Here is a 20,718-nt window from a genome sequence, read left to right as displayed (position 1 = left end):
TGTGTGAATTTTTCTTTTATTCTAGTAATTGGTTGCTTTATTCCATCTCCTGAGCTTAATAGATTAAATCATTAATTTAAAGCTTGTAGAGATTATTATAAACTTTTGCCTTGATATCCATTTGTTTCAAAAGAGATAGGTCTTCTATCTTTAATAAAACTGGTGAAAGGCAACAATAGGTCAACAACTGAAATTGGGTAGCAAACACTAAAAAGCTTTTAGAACCAAGGGATGATTTAGTCTTATTTATTCTTAAGTGATGGAAGTACTCTGCCTGAGTTAGCTGGTACTCCTTCACTGGATCAGTAGATGGCTTAGGTATTGAGTGGTGAGGCAATTAAGAGTGGTGGTGCCAAAATTATCTGTTCATGGGAACCTGACTTCTGTTTCTTGACTCTTTTTAACATCACTAACCTGACATGTGACTAAGAAGTCTGACTAAATAGTATTTACTATGGAAATAGAATTGACTAGACTCTTCTGGGACTAGGTTGTAGACATCAATGTGTTATACAACTATCCCTAATGGTATCAGACTCATTTAAACGTCAATTCTAATTTATTTGCAATAATTTTCTATATATATCTTGCTTTTTGGGAGTTCAGTATTGTATTATTGGTGCCATGTGATACCTCTTTTCTTTTTCTTTCTTTTCTTTTTTTCTTTCAATTGAGAGGAGGGGAGACAGTCAGACACCTGCACGTGCCCCAACTGGGATCTACCCAGCAACTTCCGTCTTGGGCCAGTGCTTGCAACTGAGCTATTTTTAGCACCTGAGGCAGAGGCTCCACAGAGCTATCCTCAGTGCCCGGGGTTGATGCACTAGACCCAAACAAATTACGGCTGCAGGTGACGAGGGTGGTGGGGAGAGAAAGAAGTAGGATGAGGAAGCAAATGGTTGCTTCTCCTGTGTGCCCTGATTGGGAATCAAAGCCAGGACATCCACATGCTAGGCTGACACTCTACCACTGAGCCAACTGGCCAGGGCCTCTCTTCTTTTTCTAAACAAACATGTCATAGTGTTAAGACATCCCATCACTGGTATTTTTTATTTTTATTTTTAAATTACAGTTGACAACAATATTATATTAGTTTCAGGTGTACAATTCTGTGATTAGAAATTTACCACCACAATAGCTTTTACCCATCTGACACCATATATAGCTATTACAAGATTATTGACTGTATTCCCTGTGCTGTACTTATTATCCCCGTGATTGTTCTGTAACTGACATTTTGTAAACTTCTAAATTTCACCTTTTTCCCCAGCCTCTCTCCTATCTGGCAACTGTCAGAATGTTCTGTATCTTTGATTCTGTTTCTGTTCTGCTTGTTTGTGTATTTTGTTTTTTTGTTTTTTGTTTGTTTGTTTTTGGTATTTTTCTGAAGCTGGAAACGGGGAGAGCCAGTCAGACAGACTCCCGCATGCGCCCGACCGGGATCCACCCGGCATGCCCACCAGGGGGCAATGCTCTGCTCCTCCGGGGCATCGCTCTGTTGCGACCAGAGCCACTCCAGTGCCTGGGGCAGAGGCCAAGGAGCCATCCCCAGCACCCGTGCCATCTTTGCTCCAATGGAGCCTCACTGCGGGAGGGGAAGAGACAGACAGACAGGAAGGAGAGGGGGAGGGGTGGAGAAGCAGATGGGCGCTTCTCCTGTGTGCCCTGGCCGGGAATCAAACCCAGGACTTCTGCACGCCAGGCCGATGCCCTACCACTGAGCCAACCGGCCAGGGCCTGTATTTTGTTTTTTAGATGCTACAAGTAAGTGAAATTGTCTGGCGTACTTCACTGAGCATAATATCCTTTAGGTCCATCCATGTTGTTGCAGATGGCAAGATTTTATTCTTTTTTATGGCTGAATCATATATCATATTGTGTGCGTATATATTGTATATATATACACACACACCACTTCTTTATCCATTTATCCACTTAGGTTGCTTCCATATCTTCCCTGTTATAAGTAATGCTGTAATAAACATAAGGATGTATATATTTCTTTTTGATTTACTTCTTTGGGTTTCTTCAGGTAAAACCCAGAAAGGGAGTTGCTGGGTACTTTTTTGTTCCTTGTTACAGTTTTTGTTTTAGAGGAGGGGTCGGGAACCTTTTTGGCTGAGAGCCATGAACGCCACATTTTAAAATGTAATTCCATGAGAGCCATACAACGACCCATGTACCTTACGCATTATCCAATAAAAATTTGGTGTTGTCCCAGAGGACAACTGTGATTGGCTCCAGCCACCCGCAACCATGAACATGAGCAGTAGGAAATGAATGGATTGTAATACATGAGAATGTTTTATATTTTTAATGTTATTATTATTTTTTATTAAAGATTTATCTGCGAGCCAGGTGTAGCCCTCAAAAGAGCCACATCTGGCTCACAAGCCATAGGTTCCCGACCTCTGTTTTAGAGTCTACTTTGTCCGATTATAAGTATTGCTACCCCAGATTTTTTAGTTTTGTTTAATCCATTTAAAGTAATTGTTAATAGGTACATATTTTTGCTACATTATTATTCATATTTTTACTTTTTATTTTTTATTTATTGATATTGGTAAGAGAGGAAGGAAGAGAGAGGGAGGGTGAGGGGAGAGAAACAGAAATATCGATCTCTTCCTGGTATGTGCCCTGACCAGGACTGAACCAACAACCTCTGTGCTTCGTTTGGGACATTCCAACCAACCAAGCTATTATTCATATTTTTTTATCTTTGTTTTTCTTCTTAAAGAAGAGACTTTAACATTTCCTTTTTTCTTTCTCCTCCCCCCCCCTTCCAACATTTCTTGTAATACTGGTTTGGTGATAATGAACTTCTTTAGCCTTTTCTTATCTGGGAAGCTCTTTATCTGTCCTTTGATTCTAAATGATAGCTTTACTGGGGAGAGTAATCTTGGTTGTATATTCCTACTTTTCATCCCTTTGACTATTTCATGCTAATTTTTTCCACCTGCAAAGTTTCTGTTGAGAAATCAGCTGACAGTTTTATGGGAGCTCCCTTGTAGGTAACTAACTGCTCCCCCCCCCCCCCGTATGTATTTATTTATTTGTTTATAAGTGTGAGCCTGTATTTATTTATTTAAGTGTGAGGTTTTTAAAAAATATTTATTTTATTGAAGGGAGAGAGAGACAGGAACATAGATCTGTTTTAATATGTGCTCTGACTTGGATTGAACTGACAACCTCTGCGTTTTGGAGCGATGCTCTTACGTACTGAGCTATCTGGCCGGGCTCTCTTTGTCTTTATTTTAACCTTTGACATTTTAATTATGATGTGTCTTGTTGTGGGCCACTTCGAGTTCATGTTGTTTAAGACTATGCTTCCTGGACTTGTGTGTCTATTTCCTTTACCAGCTTAGGGAAGTTTTCTGTCATTTTTTCAAATAGGTTTTCAATTTCTTGCTCTCTCCCCTCTCCTTCCAGCACCCCCATAATGTGAATTACACAGAGGCAGCTTACACTATTCTTATTTATTTATTTTCCCCATTGATTTGATGTGGAAAGGGATGTGGGGAGGGAAAAAGATGTCACTTGTTTATCTTATTATTTTGGATATTCTAACAAAAGGGAAAAGAATTCTTTCTTCCAAAAGGAAAATTTATTTTTGTTGAAGGTTTGTAATACAGGTTTTGACAACACAATATTTGGTGAGATAATTTGCCTTCCTATTTTATATTGTTTTGGAAGGCCCAAGTAAAACTACTTGGTAGAAATTAAGTAGATTTCAGCTCTGTTTAAAGAAGATATTTCTTAATGAAGCAAGTTACCATTAGTAGAGTAGGCCATATGCTGTGATATGAGCAGCACATAGACACATACTCACAGTAATAGTAAGAATTTACATTTCCTCAACTCCCTTAGCCAGAGTGTGATGTGCTGGCTTTGTCTTTCACTAGCTATTGTGCTTTAATCTTTGTTATGCTATGCTGATAATTGCCTGGAATATAAAGAAAGATATAATTCCCTATTGCATTTCTCCAATGTTTTGTTTTTTTGTAATATGCCATTGAATTAAAACTTAATCTCTTGCCCGACCAGGTGGTGGTGCAGTGGATAGAGTGTCCAATTGGGACACAGAGGACCCACATTCGTTGCCAGCTTGAGTGTGGGCTCATCCAGCTTGAGCACGGAGTCGCTGGCTTGAATATAGGATTATAGACTTGCCCCCATGGTCCCTGGCGTGAGCTGAGGGTTGCTGGTTTGAGCAAGAGGTCACTTGCTCTCCTGTAGTCTCGCCCCAGGTCAAGGCACATATGAGAAAGCAATCATTGTTTTTATTTGTTTGTTTTCGTATTTTTCTGAAGTAAGAAGCGGGGAGGCAGTCAGACGAACTCCTGCATGTGCCCGACTAGGATCCACCTGGCATGCCCACCAGGGGCAATGCTTTACCCAACTGGGGCGTTGCTTCTTTGCAGCTGGAGCCATTCTAGCGCTTGAGGCTGAGGCCATGGAGCCATCCTCAGCTCCCTGGCCAATTTTGCTCCAATGAGCCTCAGCTGCGGGAGGGGAAGAAAGAAGAGATAGAGAAGAAGGAGAGGGGGAAGGGTGGAGAAGCAGATGGGCACTTCTCCTATATGCCTTGACCAGGAATTGAACCCAGGATTTACACGCTGGGCTGACATTCTACCACTGAGCCAACTGGCCAGGGCCTGAGAAAGCAATCATTGAACAACTAAGGTGTTTCATTGAAGAATTGGTCCTTCTCATCTCTCTCCTGTCTGTCTGACCCTATCTGTCCCTCTCTCTGACTCTCTGTCTCTGTCAAAAAACAACAACAACAAAATACTTAATCTCACCAATTCTATAATGCTGTTAGAGTTCTTGTATTTCCTAAAGTTTTAGGTGAGCAGTGGCATTGATATTTATACAGTGTAATCATAGCAGTATTGTTTGTAGTAATAAAAGCATGTTCCCATAGTGGAATACAATATAAAAGAAAAAAGGTAGGTTTACATCTGATAGAGATGATTGCTAAGATTAAGTGAGTTTATGTGACATTGTAAGACATATGTAATGAATTGCAGTTTGTTTTAAAAACGTATTGGTTATCTGTAGAGGACTATGCAGAAATGTGTGTTGATAGATTTATCTCTGAAAGAAAACAAAACACTGGTAAAGTGATGGTCTCAGGGATGGAATATTGGGGGTCAGTAGTGGAAAGGACACATTATTGTGTACTTATATATGTAAAATTTGTTGAACCTTTTGTGTATATTAATTTTTAAATTTATGTAGATTGCTTTAAAGGAAATCTCAGGCAACAACTTTTTGTATCACAGTGGCCTTAAAGACTAAAAAAAAGTGAGAGAGAGAGGAATAGGTTGCCTTAGGAGGGAGATAGCTGATTTTCTCTTTGAAAGAATATAAGGAGAGCATGAAAAGGCATCTGCTGATTCAGCATCAGTTTCTCTCTAATTCTAAATTAGTGTCTTATTCTTTGATAGTATACTAAGTTTACAGCTTGTGCTCTTTTTACCCACTCTAATAGTTTAAAGATGTCTCTAATACTAAAATACTTACCAATTTTTATTAAAACAAGTCTTTCTATAAAACTAAATTTCAATTGCTAGTCCTTGAGTGTTTATTAGCATAACAAGTAGTAAGGGGTCTGACTAGGCGGTGGCACAGTGGATAGAGCATTGGACTGGGATGTGGAGGACCCAGGTTCGAGACACCGAGGTCGCTAGCTTGAGCACGGGCTAATCTGGCTTGAGCAAAACGCTCACCAGCTTGGACCCCAGGTCGCTGGCTCGAGCAAGGGGTTACTCGGTCTGCTGTAGCCCCGCGGTCAGGGCACATATGAGAAAGCAATTAACAACTAAGGTGTCGCAATGAAAAACTAATGATTGATGCTTCTCATCTCTCTCCATTCCTGTCTGATTGTCCCTATCTATCCCTCTCTCTGACTCTCTCTCTGTCCCTATAAAAAAAAAAAAGTAGTAAGGGAAGGCTAAATAAACAAAATTGGTAATTACTGTTACAAATTGATCTAATTATATGTCATATTTTTACATATGTAGAATGCCCACAGCTTATAAGATGAGCAACACATTAGAAACAAGCTAACTATGGTAGGAGAGCTCAGTTGGTTTAGAACCTGGTTCTGAAGTACAGAGGTTGCTGGTTTGATCCCCAGTCAGGGCACATAAAGGAACATATCAGTGTGCCCCCCCCCTTTCTTTCCCCATTCCTCTCTCTCTAAAATCAATAAAATAAACAAAAAAAGGAAAGTTAAGCTAAAAGTTCAAGAATAATATAATATATGGATATACTATGAAGGGCTAAATGTTTGAGAGGCTTGTGGGGGGGGTTCCCTTTTATTGTGAAATGCTTGTATTTTTTGTAAGAGAATACTGTCATGAGATTTTAAATAAAACATTTAATCAAAGTAGAAGTGGGATTTTGTTAGGAGTCATTTGAATTTGTTTTCTTTCAGAAATCGAGCTATAGCAGATTATCTTCGTTCAAATGGCTATGAAGAGGCATATTCAGTTTTTAAAAAGGAAGCTGAATTAGATATGGTATGTTTGCCTTTTACAATTGTAAGTGGAGTATACTCAAGTGTCAGTTAATAGTCACTTCAGTTATTCACAGATCTTATCATTTGTTATTTACTTGGCACTAAACTTTGTTTTCACCCTTTTGTTGGTATAAGATTTTTAGTAATGTTAGTTAGATTCAAGGATAAATGGTCTGTATGGCTTGAACTTTTAGAATTGAGCCATTTTTTAAAAGGTTATTTTTTTTTTCTAGAATGAAGAATTAGATAAGAAATATGCTGGTCTTTTGGAAAAGAAATGGACATCTGTTATTAGATTACAAAAGAAGGTAAATAAATTTTAAGTTGTATTTGGAATATTATATAAACTTTCTGAAAATATTAACATAAATTACTCTTCTGCATTAATTAATTATATTTAATCTTGAAAAGGCATAAAAGAATACATTTTTATGCATTAAAAAAACTGACCCAGACAGATCATTCCTGATGCAAGCTAATTTACACAACCTGGGTACTAGTTCGATTGAATCTACATAAACCTGACATCAAGGAATTGATACTGAAGAACTTATCTGTGTACTTATTTAGATAAGAACCCGTGGAGCCAACATAATGCTGGGAAAGAGCATGAAAGTGTGTGCTTAGACAAGTTACTTTATTTCTGAAGCTTTTATTTTTATGTTTAAATGAAGGCAATAAAATTCTGGTCCTAAAATTTATATTTTTAGTAGACAAAGCTAGAATAAATAAGTAACATTGTTATAACATGAATTAATGCATAAAACCGCTCTTAGGAAAGAACCTAACACATAAACATTAATCTTGATTTTTATTATAAATATTGTTAGCATGTATACAGGTAATGTAAACTTGGTTTGGGACGAATTTACTAGGAATAAAAGACTTAGAGGGACCAACATAGATAGGTGTACTGCTCTTCCTCTAAATAGTAGATATAAATTGAAAAATTTTTTTGAGTTGAATTAAGACAAAATTGTAGTGAGTTTCTCTCAATTTTTAGTTCTGTCATAACACTAAAATTTTGTTGGTAAATAATTTTTAATGATGAATGCTTTGTAAATTAATGATATTTTTTTTTTTTTTTTTTTTTTTTTTTTTTTTTTTTTTTTTTTTCTCCCCCTGAAGTTGGAAACAGGGAGGCAGTCAGACAGACTCCCGCATGTGCCCGACTGGGATCCACCCGGCACGCCCACCAGGGGGCGATGCTCTGCCCATCCGGGGCATCGCTTGGTTGCAACCAGAGCCATTCTAGTGCCTGAGGCAGAGGCCACAGAGCCATCCTCAGCACCCGGGCCAACTTTGCTCCAATGGAGCCTTGGCTGCGGGAGGGGAAGAGAGAGACAGAGGAAGGAGAGGGGGAGGAGGGGTGGAGAAGCAGATGGGTGCTTCTCCTGTGTGCCCTGGCCAGGAATTGAACCTGGGACTCCTGCACGCCAGGCCGATGCTCTACCACTGAGCCAACCGGCCAGGGCCAAAATAAAAGCATTTAAAAAAAATATTAAATGTGTTTTTTATTGGAGTCTCTGTACATAACCATGTTCATTCTTTAGGTTATGGAATTAGAATCAAAACTAAATGAAGCAAAAGAAGAATTTACGTCGGGTGGACCTCTTGGTCAGAAACGAGACCCAAAAGAATGGATTCCCCGTCCACCAGAAAAATATGCATTGAGTGGTCATAGGAGTCCAGTCACTCGAGTCATTTTCCACCCTGTGTTCAGTGTTATGGTCTCAGCTTCAGAGGATGCTACGATTAAGGTAATTTTTTCAAAATGAAAGATGTGTAGTAGGATAATTGTTTTTGTTTGTCTGCTTTTTATTCAGTGAGAAGGAGGGGAGGCAAAGACAGATGGGCTTCTGCATGCACCCCAACCAGGATCCACCCGGCAAGCCCCCAATGGGGCAATGTTCTGCTCATCTGGGACATTTCTCTGTTGCTTGGCAACCATGCTATTTTAATGCCTGAGGTAGAGGCCATGGAGCCATCCTCAGTGCCCAGGACCAACTCCTAGAACCAATTGAGCTATGGCTTGGGAGAGGAAGACAGAGACAGATAGAGAAAGGGAGGAGGAGGGAGGGGTAGAAAAGCAGGTGGTTGCTTTTCCTGTCCAGGAGTTGAACCCAGTACCTCCACATGCCAGGCTGCTCTACCACTGAGCCAACTGGCCAGAGCCACAATAATTGTTAAAAGCAGATTTAAATTTAATTGGGTGAAAGAAGTAAAAAAGTCCTAAAAATGAGGACCTAAAAAGAGGGAAAGGAGAAACTCTTTGAAACTGTGTGATTGGTTTTTAACCTTAAAGACAGAATAATAATATTTGTAGAATACTGACCTGTGGTGGCATGGTGGTTAAAGCATTGACCTGGAATGCTGAGGTGGTCAGTTCAAAACCCTGGGCTTGCCTGGTCAAGGCACATGTGGGAGTTGATGTTTCCTGCTCCTCCCCCCTTCTCTTTCTCTCTCTTTCTCCCCCTCTCTTCTCTAAAATGAATAAGTAAAAATATCTCTTAAAAAAATTTGTAGAATAAAATTGTAGCTCCTGGGAGGCAAGCTGCCAAATAAGTTCACTGATGAATTTGAGAGAATTGGGTGTTGATAATTTAGCATTGTACAATAGGTTATCTAGTACTTAAATAATTGTTATTGGAGAATGAAGATGTTAAGTGTGCACCTTTTTTTTTTTTTTGTATTTTTCTGAAGCTGGAAACGGGGAGAGACAATCAGACAGACTCCCGCATGCGCCCAACCGGGATCCACCCGGCACGCCCAACAGGGGGCGATGCTCTGCCCCTCCGGGGCGTCGCTCTGTGGCGACCAGAGCCACTCTAGCGCCTGGGGCAGAGGCCAAGGAGCCATCCCCAGCGCCCGGGCCATCTTTGCTCCAATGGAGCCTTGGCTGCGGGAGGGGAAGAGAGAGACAGAGAGGAAGGAGGGGGGGTGGAGAAGCAAATGGGCGCTTCTCCTATGTGCCCTGGCCGGGAATCGAACCTGGGTCCCCCGCACACCAGGCCGACGCTCTACCGCTGAGCCAACCGGCCAGGGCCTGCACCTTAATTTTAAGCAGAGTTGATAGTTGAAAATACAGGATTACACACCAGTAATTCAGATGAATATATTCTGCAAAAAAATTTAATAGAGGAGCTACTTGAATTGGACTCTTCTTGATGTATTTTGGTTTTGATTCCAAACTAAAACGTAGTTCCCTCCAGGGTTGTAGGAATGTAGGAGTTTATAGCTCTATAAGTTATATATTTCTTTCTTTCATTTTTGTTTTTTTCCCCATAATCATATACATTTTAATGTTTTATTTTTTGATCAGGAAAAATAGGTTGTTTTTTATAATTTCCTTTGATCCAGATAGTGGCAATTGTATAAACCACCTGCAGAAAGACAAGTAAACTATAGTTAAAAGTTTTAGGTCGGTTTCTGTGTCCTAAGGCTTATTTCAGTTTAAGTTTCATTTGTAGCAGTTTAATTAAGAAAATGTAAGTAGCCCTAGGTGGTTGGCTTACTGGTAGAGCATCAGCCTGGAATGTGGATGTCCTGGGTTCGATTCCCAATCAGGGCACACAGGAGAAGCAACCATCTGCTTTTCCACACTCCACCCCCTTATTTTTCTGTCTCTTTCTCTCTTCTCCTCCCCTCCTGCTACCATACCTTGATTGCAGCAAGTTGGCCTCGGGCACTGAGGATGGCTCCATGGCCTCTGCCTCAGGCACTAAAAAAAGGCTCCAGTTGCAACAGAGCAAGGGCCCCAGATGGGCAGCCATCACCCCTTGGTGGGCTTGCTAGGTGGATCCTGGTCAGGGTGCATGTGGGAGTCTGTCTCTGTCACCCCTGCTCTCACTAAAAAAATAAAAATTAAAGAAAGAAAGAACGAAAACGTAAGTAGATTGTTGAGATTATAAATACCACATAGCAGCAGTCTAGCATAAAAATGTAGGAAACACTTTAACTGTGACTCAACTAAACCTGTTCTTCATATTAAACAGTTTTATGTTTTCCTTTTGTGTTTTTTTTAGTTTTCTAAATCAGTGGCTTCCTTCTGTCCTGTAGGTCAGTGGTCCCCAAACCCTGGGCCGCGGACCGGTACCGGTCCGTGGGCCATTTGGTACCGGTCTGCAGAGAAAGAATAAATAACATATTATTTCCATTTTATTTATATTTAAGTCTGAACGATGTTTTGTTTTTAAAAAATGACCAGATTCTCTCTGCTTCATCTAAGACTCACTCTTGACGCTTGTCTTGGTCGCATGATACATTTATCTGTCCTACCCTAAAGGCCGGTTCGTGAATATATTTTCTGACATTAAACCAGTCTGTGGCCCAAAAAAGCTTGGGGACCACTGCTGTGGTGATCCGTGGAGGAAGGTAGGGGAGGGAGAGAGAAGGGGAAGCCTCAGCTTTTCCACTTAGTTAATTCCATTTAGTTGTGCACTCATTGGTTGCTTCAACTATTTGCCTTGACTAGGGATCAAACTCCTGACCTGGGCACACCAGGATAATGCTCTATTCACTGAGCCAACTGGCCAGGATCAGAAGAGAGTCTTAAATTCCTATGTGTATCATGTATTTCTGTAGGCTAAGATGATCACATTCCTAATATCTTAATATGCTGCTATTTTTCATATGTATTTAGACATGTTTTCAAATGATTGATTTCATGATAGTCTTGTGCACTAAAAAACGTGACTGCTGTCATGAGGCATAGGGGTGAAGATAGACATTCCTGAATTGATTGAAAACCCAGTCTTCACTATTAATTTTGCAATGGTGGTTGAAAAGCATAAATAAAACTAAATGTGCCCTATTAAAATGATAACTGTGGCCCTGGCCGGTTGGCTCAGTGGTAGAGCGTCGGCCTGGCGTGCGGGGGGACCCGGGTTCGATTCCTGGCCAGGGCACATAGGAGAAGCGCCCATTTGCTTCTCCACCCCCCCTCCTTCCTCTCTGTCTCTTTCTTCCCCTCCTGCAGCCAAGGCTCCATTGGAGCAAAGATGGCCCGGGCGCTGGGGATGGTTCCTTGGCCTCTGCCCCAGGCGCTGGAGTGGCTCTGGTCACTGCAGAGCGACGCCCCGGAGGGGCAGAGCATCGCCCCCTGGTGGGCGTGCCGGGTGGATCCCGGTTGGGCGCATGTGGGAGTCTGTCTGACTGTCTCTCCCCGTTTCCAGCTTCAGAAAAATACAAAAAAAAAAAAAAAAAAAAAGATAACTGTGGAGTCAACTTTAAATTATTACAAATGGTACATATTGACTACTTTCCACTTACCAGATAGTTTTGTATTAGTTCTGTTATTTTTAGATTGCCAAGATTTCTATTATTTACATATGTTTTATAATTGTAAATAAGTCTTCTGTGCCCCCCCTCCTTTTAAGTGAGCGAGAGATAGGAAGGGAAAGAGATGAGAAGCATCAGTTCGTAGTTGTGTCACTTTTGATGATCATTGATTGCTTCTCATACATGCCTTGATGGGGGTTGGAGGGGCTGAAGCCCAGCCAGTGACCTTTGGGTTCAAGCCAGTAACCATGGTATCATTTCAATGATCCCGCGCTCAAGCCAGCAACCCTGCACTCAAGCTGGTACCTGCGCTGAAGCCAGATGAGCCCACACTCACTGGGTGGCCTCAGCGTTCCAGGGAGACGCTCTCTATCCTTTGTGCCACCACTGGTCAGGAAGGCCTTCTATATTTTGATTATAAAAATGGAGAACCAATAGCCTGACCAGGCAGTGGTACAGTGATAGAGCATCAGACTGGTACTCAGAGGACCCAGGTTTGAAACACCGAGGTTGCCGGCTTGAGTGTGGGCTTGTCCGGCTTGAGCGCAGGCTCACCAGCTTTAGCGCAGGGTCGCTGGCTTGAGCAAGGGTTTATAGACGTGACCTCATGGTCACTGGCATGAGCTCAAAGTTTGCTGGCTTGAAGCCCAAGGTTTGAGCAGAGGGTCACTCGCTCTGCTGTAGTCCCCTGGCCAAGGTACATATGAGGATGCAGTCAATGAACAAAAAATTGATGCCGCTCATCTCTCTCCCTTTTGTCTGTCTGTCCCTAGCTGTCTCTCTCTCTCAAAAAAATGGAGAACCAATAAACATCATTTACCTTACGAAAAAAATGACAAAAAGAGGTTTTGAAATTTATATCTATAATTATACCACATATCAGCAACTACTCAGTTTCCCTTTTATTTAGTCTTTATTTAATATGCACAAAGTTTTGTTAATAAAAAGCATTTGTATTTAGTTTTATTTCCTTTTATGATTAAACTTATTTTAGAAACACCTTTCTTTGTTTCTAATGAATCATGACATTTATTTATTTATTTGTTTATCTATCTATATTTTTCTAAAGTGAGAAGCAGAGAGGCAGGAAGACAGACTCCCGCATATGCCCAACCTGGATCCACCCGGCATGCCCACTAGGGGGTGATGCTCTGCCCATCTGGGGTGTTGCAACCAGAGCCATTCTAGCGCCTGAGGCAGAGGCCATGGAACCATCCTCAGCACCCAGGCCAACTCTGCTCCAGTGGAGCCTTGGCTGTGGGAGGGGAAGAAAAAAACAGAGAAAGGAGAAGGGGAGAGGTAGAGAAGCAGACAGGCGCGTCTCCAGTGTGTCCCAGAATTGAACCTGGTACATCAACACACGGGCCAGTGCTCTGCCACTGAGCCAACTGGTCAGGGCCTCTAATGAATCATGATTTTTTAATGATTTAAAACTACAGTGGTACCTTGAGATATGAACAGACCAACATACGAATTTTTTAAGATACAAGCTGCGACTCGGTTTGTATTTTTGTTTGAGATCCAAGCAAAATTCCAAGATACGAGTTGTGATTTGAGAAGCTGCCACTAGTTGGCACGTTGGCGCAAGGGTTCAGTATTGGCAATTTGATATATGAGTTGACTGACTTACGAGCTCCGTTACAGAACGAATTGAATTCATATCTCAAGGTACCACTATAATTGTTTTAGTTGTATGTGGTGTCTTTATATAGTCGTTAATCGTCGAGAACACAGGTTCTGGATTCAGCTGCTGATCCAGCCATTTAATAATTAATGTGATCATGGGCAAAGTAACTTTAGTGTTTCCCTTTCCTCCTATGTGAAATTAAAATATTTAATATCTATCTCAGGACTTTTGGGAGGATTAAATGAGTTAATGCAGGGAAACTGCATAACACAGTGCTGGTCAGATAAGGGAGTACTTAGTGTCAGCAGTGTTTCAACACACTAACAAATCTTCCTTTGGATTTTAAGTTAATTTTAGTATTTTACCATCATAAATAACGTTGTTCTGTTTTTTAAGTGAGAGGAGGGGAAATAGAAAGACTCCCACATGCGCCCCAAACAGGATCCACCTGGCAACAACTGTCTGGGGCCAATGTTTGGACCAACCGAGCCATTCTCAGTGCCTGGGGCTGGGGCTGATGCTGGAACCAGTTGAGCCACTGGCTACGAAATGGGAAGAAAGAGAGAAGGGGGAGAGGGAGAGGGAGAGGAAGAGAAGCAGACGGTCATTTCTCCTGTGTGCCCTGACCAGGGATCGAACCCAGGACATTGATATGTCAGGTCGACGCTCTATCCATTGAACCAACTGACCCAGTGCCTGTTCTGTTCATTTTTATACATAAAACTTTTTTGTTCTCATAAATTACTTCCTTTGATATTTTGTGGAATGAAAATTTTCTATTTTCCCTTCTACATTTTCTTTATTTAGTTGTATTATAGTTAAGTGATTAAAAAAATTTTTTTTTCTGTTGATTTGAGAGAGAAACGGGAGAGAAAGAGAAGCATCAACTCATTCCACTTAGTTGTTCCATTTAATTATGTACTCAATGATTGCTTCTCCTTTGTGCCCTGATAGAATTCGAACCTGAGACCTCAGTGTGCCAGGACAATGTCTTATCCACTGTGCTACCTGGCCAAATCCTAAAGTTAGATGATTTTAAGAGATGGTTTTAATAGACCTACTTTTTAAAAAACTCAAGAACACAAAGAATTGTTTGTAATTTTGTGACTATGTTGGGCAAAATGATTATGTTAAAGGCTCAGTTCTTCCGTTTGTTGGGAAGGGGGATTAAAAATATGTCATAAATAATTTTTCTTAAAATGGAGTAATATGTATATAATGTATAATGTAGATAACAGCACAGTAGTTGGCAAATTTAAATAGATGGTAAAGGCTCAAAAAGGTGTAGCCAGTGTTACAGTTATCAGTAACAAAATTAAATTTGTGTGTGTGTGTACAGACATAGAGAGGGACAGATAAGGACATACAGACAGGAAGGGAGAGAGATGAGAAGCATCAGTTCTTCACTGCGGCACCTTAGTTCATTGATTGCTTTATCGGGCTTTGACATGGGGGGAAGCTCCAGCTGTCCCAAGTGACTCCTTGCTCAAGCCAACGACCATGGGGTCATGTCTACGATCCTGCGCTCAAGATGGTGAGCCGTGCTCAAGCCAGATGAGCCCGCACTCAAGCTGGCGTCCTTGGGGTTTCAAATTTGGGTCCTCTGCATCCCAATCCGATGCTCTGTCCACTGTACCACCACATGGTCAGGCCAGAATTTAAATTTTTTATTACACTAAATGATTTCTCTTATGCATCTGGTAAATAAGGCAGGTTTGTGTTAGTTTATTAATATCAGGAATTTCCTTTTAGAGCCTTTTATTTATATCATCAATATTTGCACTATAATAATTTAGGAAAACTGGTAGCAGGTAGATATTTGGAATAGTTTGACAGTATTTTTAATTGCATCATTTAAATTTTTGAAACATTTCTGGTTGTCTTTAAAAACTAATTCTTTTTTTTTTTTTTTTTTTTTTGAGAAAGATACAGGAAGGAAGAGAGATAAGAAGCATCAACTCCTAGTTGAATCACTTTAGTTGTCCATTGATTGCTTCTCATATGTGCCTTGATGAGGGGCTCAAGCTGAGCCAGTGATGCCTTGCTCAAACGAGTGACTTCGGGCTAACGCTAATAACCATGGGATCATGTTGATGATTATGCTCAAGTCTGCTACCCAGTGCGCAAGCTGGCAAGCCTTCACTCAGGCTGGATAAGCCTGCACTCAAGCCAGCAACCTTGGGCTTCAAGCCAGTGACCTTTGGGATCTAGCCAGCAACCATGGGGTCATCCCATGTTCAAGCCAGATGGTCCCACTCTCAAGCCAGTGACTTTGGGGGTTTTGAACCTGGGTCCTCATAATCCCAGGCCAATGCTCTATCCACTGTGCTACCCACCACTTGGTCAGGCTAGAATTCTTAAATATTTAAAAAATGAACAGCAAACAACTGAAAAATAACATTCAGCTAGAGTAATAAAGCAGATTTAGGAGTGCCAACTTAAATATATGATATGTAAAGAGTTCAAACAAATATGAAAAACAAGTATCTGAGAAAATGAGCTATAGGAGTACTTGCACAGATAATCCATAGAAGAAGAGAAATGGCTAATCAACAATAGTAAAAATTTTGGCCTTCCTGCTAATAGAGGAAGTGCAAATTAAAAGAACAATGTATATCAAATCTGCCAAGATATTTTACTTTTTAAATGAGAATTACTAAGAATTTGATGATTGATGAAGCATTCTCACTACTTTGTTACAATCTAATGGGAGAACATTTTAGCACAATATATGAAGGGCTTAAAAAGTTTATACTTTTGACTCAAATTTTCTTTTTCTCCCATCACTTTGACTTATATATTGCAAAATGAGAACAGATATTTTTTCAGTCTTCAAAGATTTTTTACTTATGTTTTCTGTAATAATTAAACATTTTAGACAACAATAGGTATTATTTTAAAAGAACACCCAAGTTTTTAACAGCATGGAAAATTTCTTACAAGCAAAAGGAAAACAAGATAATGAAATATACACAGTCACTATCCTTGAAGGGCATAGAAAATTGAAGGAAAAAAACTATACCATTATTAGGATAAGGGATATTTTATGAGCATTTATTACTTTTATAGTCATTCAAAAGATAAATATAAAGAAAAGTAATTCTTATTGATTCTTGACATTTATAAACTGAAATGATGTGTTTGCTCATCATTTATGAAAAGACACACAATATGTGAAATATTGATCTGAACTCTTCATTTCAAAATTAAACATTTAGATAAAATAAGACAAAGAGCTTGACCAGACCATGGCACAGTGGATAGAGCACTGGACTGGGATGCAGAGGACCCACGTTTGAAACCCTGAAGTCACTGGCTTGAGTGCGGGCTCACCAACTTGAGCACGGGGTCTCCGGCTTGAGTGTAGGATCATAGACATGACCCCATGGTTTGCTGACCTGAGCCCAACGTTGCTGGCTTGAGCAAGGGGTCACTCGCTCAGCTGGAGTCCCCCAGTCAAGGCACATATGAGAAAACAATCAATGAACTACTAAGGAGCTGCAACGAAGAATTGATGTTTCTCATATCTCTTCCTTCGTATCTGTCCTTATCTGTCCCTGTCTCTTTCTCTGTGCCACAAAAAAAAAGAAGACAATGATTTTACAAAAGAAAACTATAGACCAGTACAATACCATTTTGAACACAGATGTGAAATTCTTAACATATTACAAGTAAATTGAATCTAGAAATATTATATATAAAATAATATGAAATTCATACTAATTCTATCATAGCCAAATAGGCTTTATATCCCAGAATGCAAGATGGATTCCACATTTGAAAAATCAATGCAGTGTATATCAACAAAAAAATGTATTAGTTTCAGAAAAAGCATTTGACAAAATTCCAATATCCATTCTTGAGAAAAACTGATCGAGCTAGGAAGAGAACTTCTTTAATCTTTTTTTTTTTTTTTTTTTTTACAGAGATAGAGAGCGTCAGAGAGAGGGATAGACAGGGACAGACAGAGAGGAACGGATAGAGATGAGAAGCATCAATCATCAGTTTTTTCATTGCGCGTTGCAACACCTTAGTTGTTCATTGATTGCTTTCTCATATGTGCCTTGACAGTGGGCCTTCAGCAGACCGAGTAACCCTTTGCTTGAGCCAGCAACCTTTGGCTCAAGCTGGTGAACTTTTTGCTCAAACCAGATGAGCCTGTGCTCAAGCTGGCGACCTCGGGTCTTGAACCTGGGTCTTCCGCATCCCAGTCCAGCGCTCTATCCACTGTGCCACCACCTGGTCAGGCAACTTCTTTAATCTTGATTAAAAAGTAAAGCTATCTGAAAAACCCATGGTGGACATAATATTTAATGGTGGAAAACTGAATGCTTTCACTCTGAGATTAGAAACCAAAGCCAGGTGGGGATGTCCAGTCTCAGCCACATATGTTCACCTTTGTACTGCAGTGCCTAGACAGTGCAGTAAGGAAGAAGTAAAAATAAAACGCAAACAGATTTGAAAGGAAGACATGAAACTGTCTTTATTTGCATATTACACGATCTATGTAGAAAAATCTCAATTTACAAAAAAGCTACTAGAACTATGATGGAATTTAACAGAATCATAGGATAGAAAATAAATATTACAAGTGTAACTTTATTCCTCTAAACTAGCAATGAATAGAAAATTAAAAATTAAAAATGCCACTTATAGTAGCATCAAGAAACCACAAATACTTAAGGATAAATCTAACAAAATTACACAAAATCAAACATAGATATCACTTTCATGTGGAGAAATGAACATTTAAATTTAAATGGAAAAAATTTTGTTTATATTGGGAAGAGTATTGAAGTTTTTTGTTTAATAGTTTTAGAAGCTAGTTTGGGGGTTTTTTTAGGTTTATTTTTTATGTAGTTTTGATCATATATGTGTAAATTTGTGTTCTTTTTTTTTTTACATAACATTGTATGTATTCCTAAATTTCTTACAGTTGCAAATTTTATATCTTAGCCATTCTCCAATATTGGATGTTTACATTGTTACCAAGTTTTCAAAATGCATTTCCAAGTTTCTCTAAATTGATTTATATATACCCTATCATAGATAAATGTGAACTTATTATGGGAAGAGTGAAATCAATCATTTTCTTTTATTTTTCTTGGTGTCTAACCAAATTATTGCCAGAGCCCAGCAAGGGAAATCAGAGCCCATGAGTCACAATGTTTCTAGGGCAGCCTTCTGGGCAGTGCCTGCCAAGTGTAGGGCAGGCTCCGAATTTGACATGGCTGTGTCATTTGATTTTAGAGCAGTGTAACGAGTGTAGGTTTAAGATTAAACTTCAGACTTGTATTTGGCCACCAGAATGAAAGTTTACTATGTTGAGATCTGTTTGTAATAATATCTGTTCTTGATAGTTCATTGTTTCTATTCTCTTAGAAAAGTTATTTTTAAAATATGTGACTGGGACTTTGTTTTTACATCAAAATGACATTCTTTTGTTAATGTGCTATTATTCCTGGACAGTTATATCATATGAAGTCTTTTCTTGGCCTCTTAGATATCTGAGCTCTCCTTGTCTGGTAATATTGAGTACTCCTTTATCGTTCCTTTCATTCTATGTATATAAATGCTTGTCATAGCTCCCTGAAACTCTTTTTTTGTACTTCTTTACATGTCTGTTGCCTGCTCTCAGACTGGGAAAGGTCTTTGTCTTACAGCTTTATATACCTAATCTTACTAGCATAATTAGGTATGTGGTAGATAATGTGGTACTGGAAGTTCATTTTAATAATTGCACCATCAATTTTTTCTATAGTGAAAAAAACAATTTTTACTTGAAAATGTGCTCATTTCTAAGACAGTTACCCTTTGTCACTTTCTCAGTTACTTAATGAGGTGTCAGACTGGCCTGCTGAGTACAAATGTGAAATGAGAAAGTGATAGGTTGGTATTAACCAATTTTCTGTTCACGTGACAGGTGTGGGATTATGAGACTGGAGATTTTGAACGAACTCTTAAGGGGCATACAGACTCTGTACAGGATATTTCATTTGACCACAGTGGCAAGCTTCTGGCTTCCTGTTCTGCAGATATGACCATTAAACTATGGGATTTTCAGGGTTTTGAATGCATCAGAACCATGCACGGTAAGGGATAGAGGATAGTATTTTGATAATGATTTCTAACATGGTATTCAAAAGAGAAGAATATTGTTTCTTAACAGTGTGCAGGTTTTCTTCATTCAATTCTTAATTTTCTGTGTTGGTGGAGTACCATATGATACAGGCAGTCCATGGATAAGCCACAGTAATTAAGAGTTGTTTTTGTTATGAAGCTTTAAGTACCTTTTAGTGGCTTATATAAAGTAATTAGTTTTCACAAGTATTTTTGCATAAGAAAAACTGCTAGGACATCTATCTGTCTTTGAGAAAATGAAGCTACTGGGGGAGGGTCCCTTTTCTCAGTTGGGAAACAAGTTCAGAGAGAGTGGATATGGTAAAAGCTGGAATCCAGATTCCCTTTTTCACTTTTAATGTTCCACGTATACTATAGTCTAATTGTTAGGTGTTTGTTCCGAGTTTTATCATGGAGACTACTGTCTGAGGTAATTTGGTTTTGTGGAAAGAGCTTCTGAATCGGATATCTGGATTTAAATTCCTACTTGTTTACTATCGGCATTAGGGAATTTTAACCTCTTTCATTTGCAAGATAGTGGTAATAATACCTAAGTTTTAGGCTTGTTGTGCTGATAAAATGAAATCACATACAGACCTTGGAGATATTGTGGGTTCAATTCCAGACCACCATAATAAAGCAAATATCAAAATAAAGTGAGCCACGAAATTTTTGTTTTCCCAGTGCATATAAAAGTTGTTTATACTATACTATAGTCTATTGAGTGTGCAGTAGTATTATTATGTATATAAAAAAGTATATACCTTAATTAAAAAAAACTTTATTGCTAAAAAATACTGATCATCATCTGAGTTTTCAGCAGATTGTAATGTTTTTGCTGATGGGAGGGTCTTGCCTTGATGTTGAGGAAAGTGCAGGACCTGTGCAGTGCATTGTAGCAAAGTGCAGCGAAATGTGGGAGGCCTGCAAGTTCTTAATTATCTTGGTTTCGTATCTGGCACAAAGAATGTGCTCAGTAAATAAGAATTTTTGTTTTTTCAAACACGATGAAATTTGAATATTTGAATTTTATGTAAGGAACACATACTGTATTAGTATTAAAATTATTTTCTAAATAGATTACTATATTTACTGTTGTTAGCATATGAGTAAGCTATGTGATTACATAGAGGGTGTAATTTGAAGGGTGTCTTTTCTTCCCAAA

The 20,718-nt window shown here is 39.4% G+C and overlaps 1 protein-coding gene and 1 non-coding gene across 4 annotated transcripts in view; one reads left to right on the top strand and one right to left on the bottom strand.

The window, feature by feature from the left end:
• PAFAH1B1 (platelet activating factor acetylhydrolase 1b regulatory subunit 1) overlaps window positions 1-20,718 on the top strand; it is a 91,705-nt gene that overhangs the window by 57,190 nt on the left and 13,797 nt on the right. For all 3 annotated transcript variants that reach the window (XM_066363473.1, XM_066363475.1, XM_066363476.1), the window contains exons 3-6: window positions 6,443-6,527; window positions 6,760-6,834; window positions 8,080-8,286; window positions 19,357-19,525. In XM_066363473.1, the coding sequence (XP_066219570.1) occupies window positions 6,443-6,527; window positions 6,760-6,834; window positions 8,080-8,286; window positions 19,357-19,525 (536 nt within the window). The remainder of the gene's footprint in view (window positions 1-6,442; window positions 6,528-6,759; window positions 6,835-8,079; window positions 8,287-19,356; window positions 19,526-20,718) is intronic.
• On the bottom strand, window positions 18,539-18,669 carry LOC136396067 (small nucleolar RNA SNORA5). The gene has a single exon (XR_010749493.1). It is a non-coding gene; the product is annotated as a small nucleolar RNA SNORA5 (small nucleolar RNA).

Source organism: Saccopteryx leptura, chromosome 2 (assembly GCF_036850995.1).
Source record: "Saccopteryx leptura isolate mSacLep1 chromosome 2, mSacLep1_pri_phased_curated, whole genome shotgun sequence".
Taxonomy (NCBI): Eukaryota; Metazoa; Chordata; class Mammalia; order Chiroptera; family Emballonuridae; genus Saccopteryx; species Saccopteryx leptura.
This window is presented reverse-complemented; position numbering and strand designations above follow the sequence as displayed.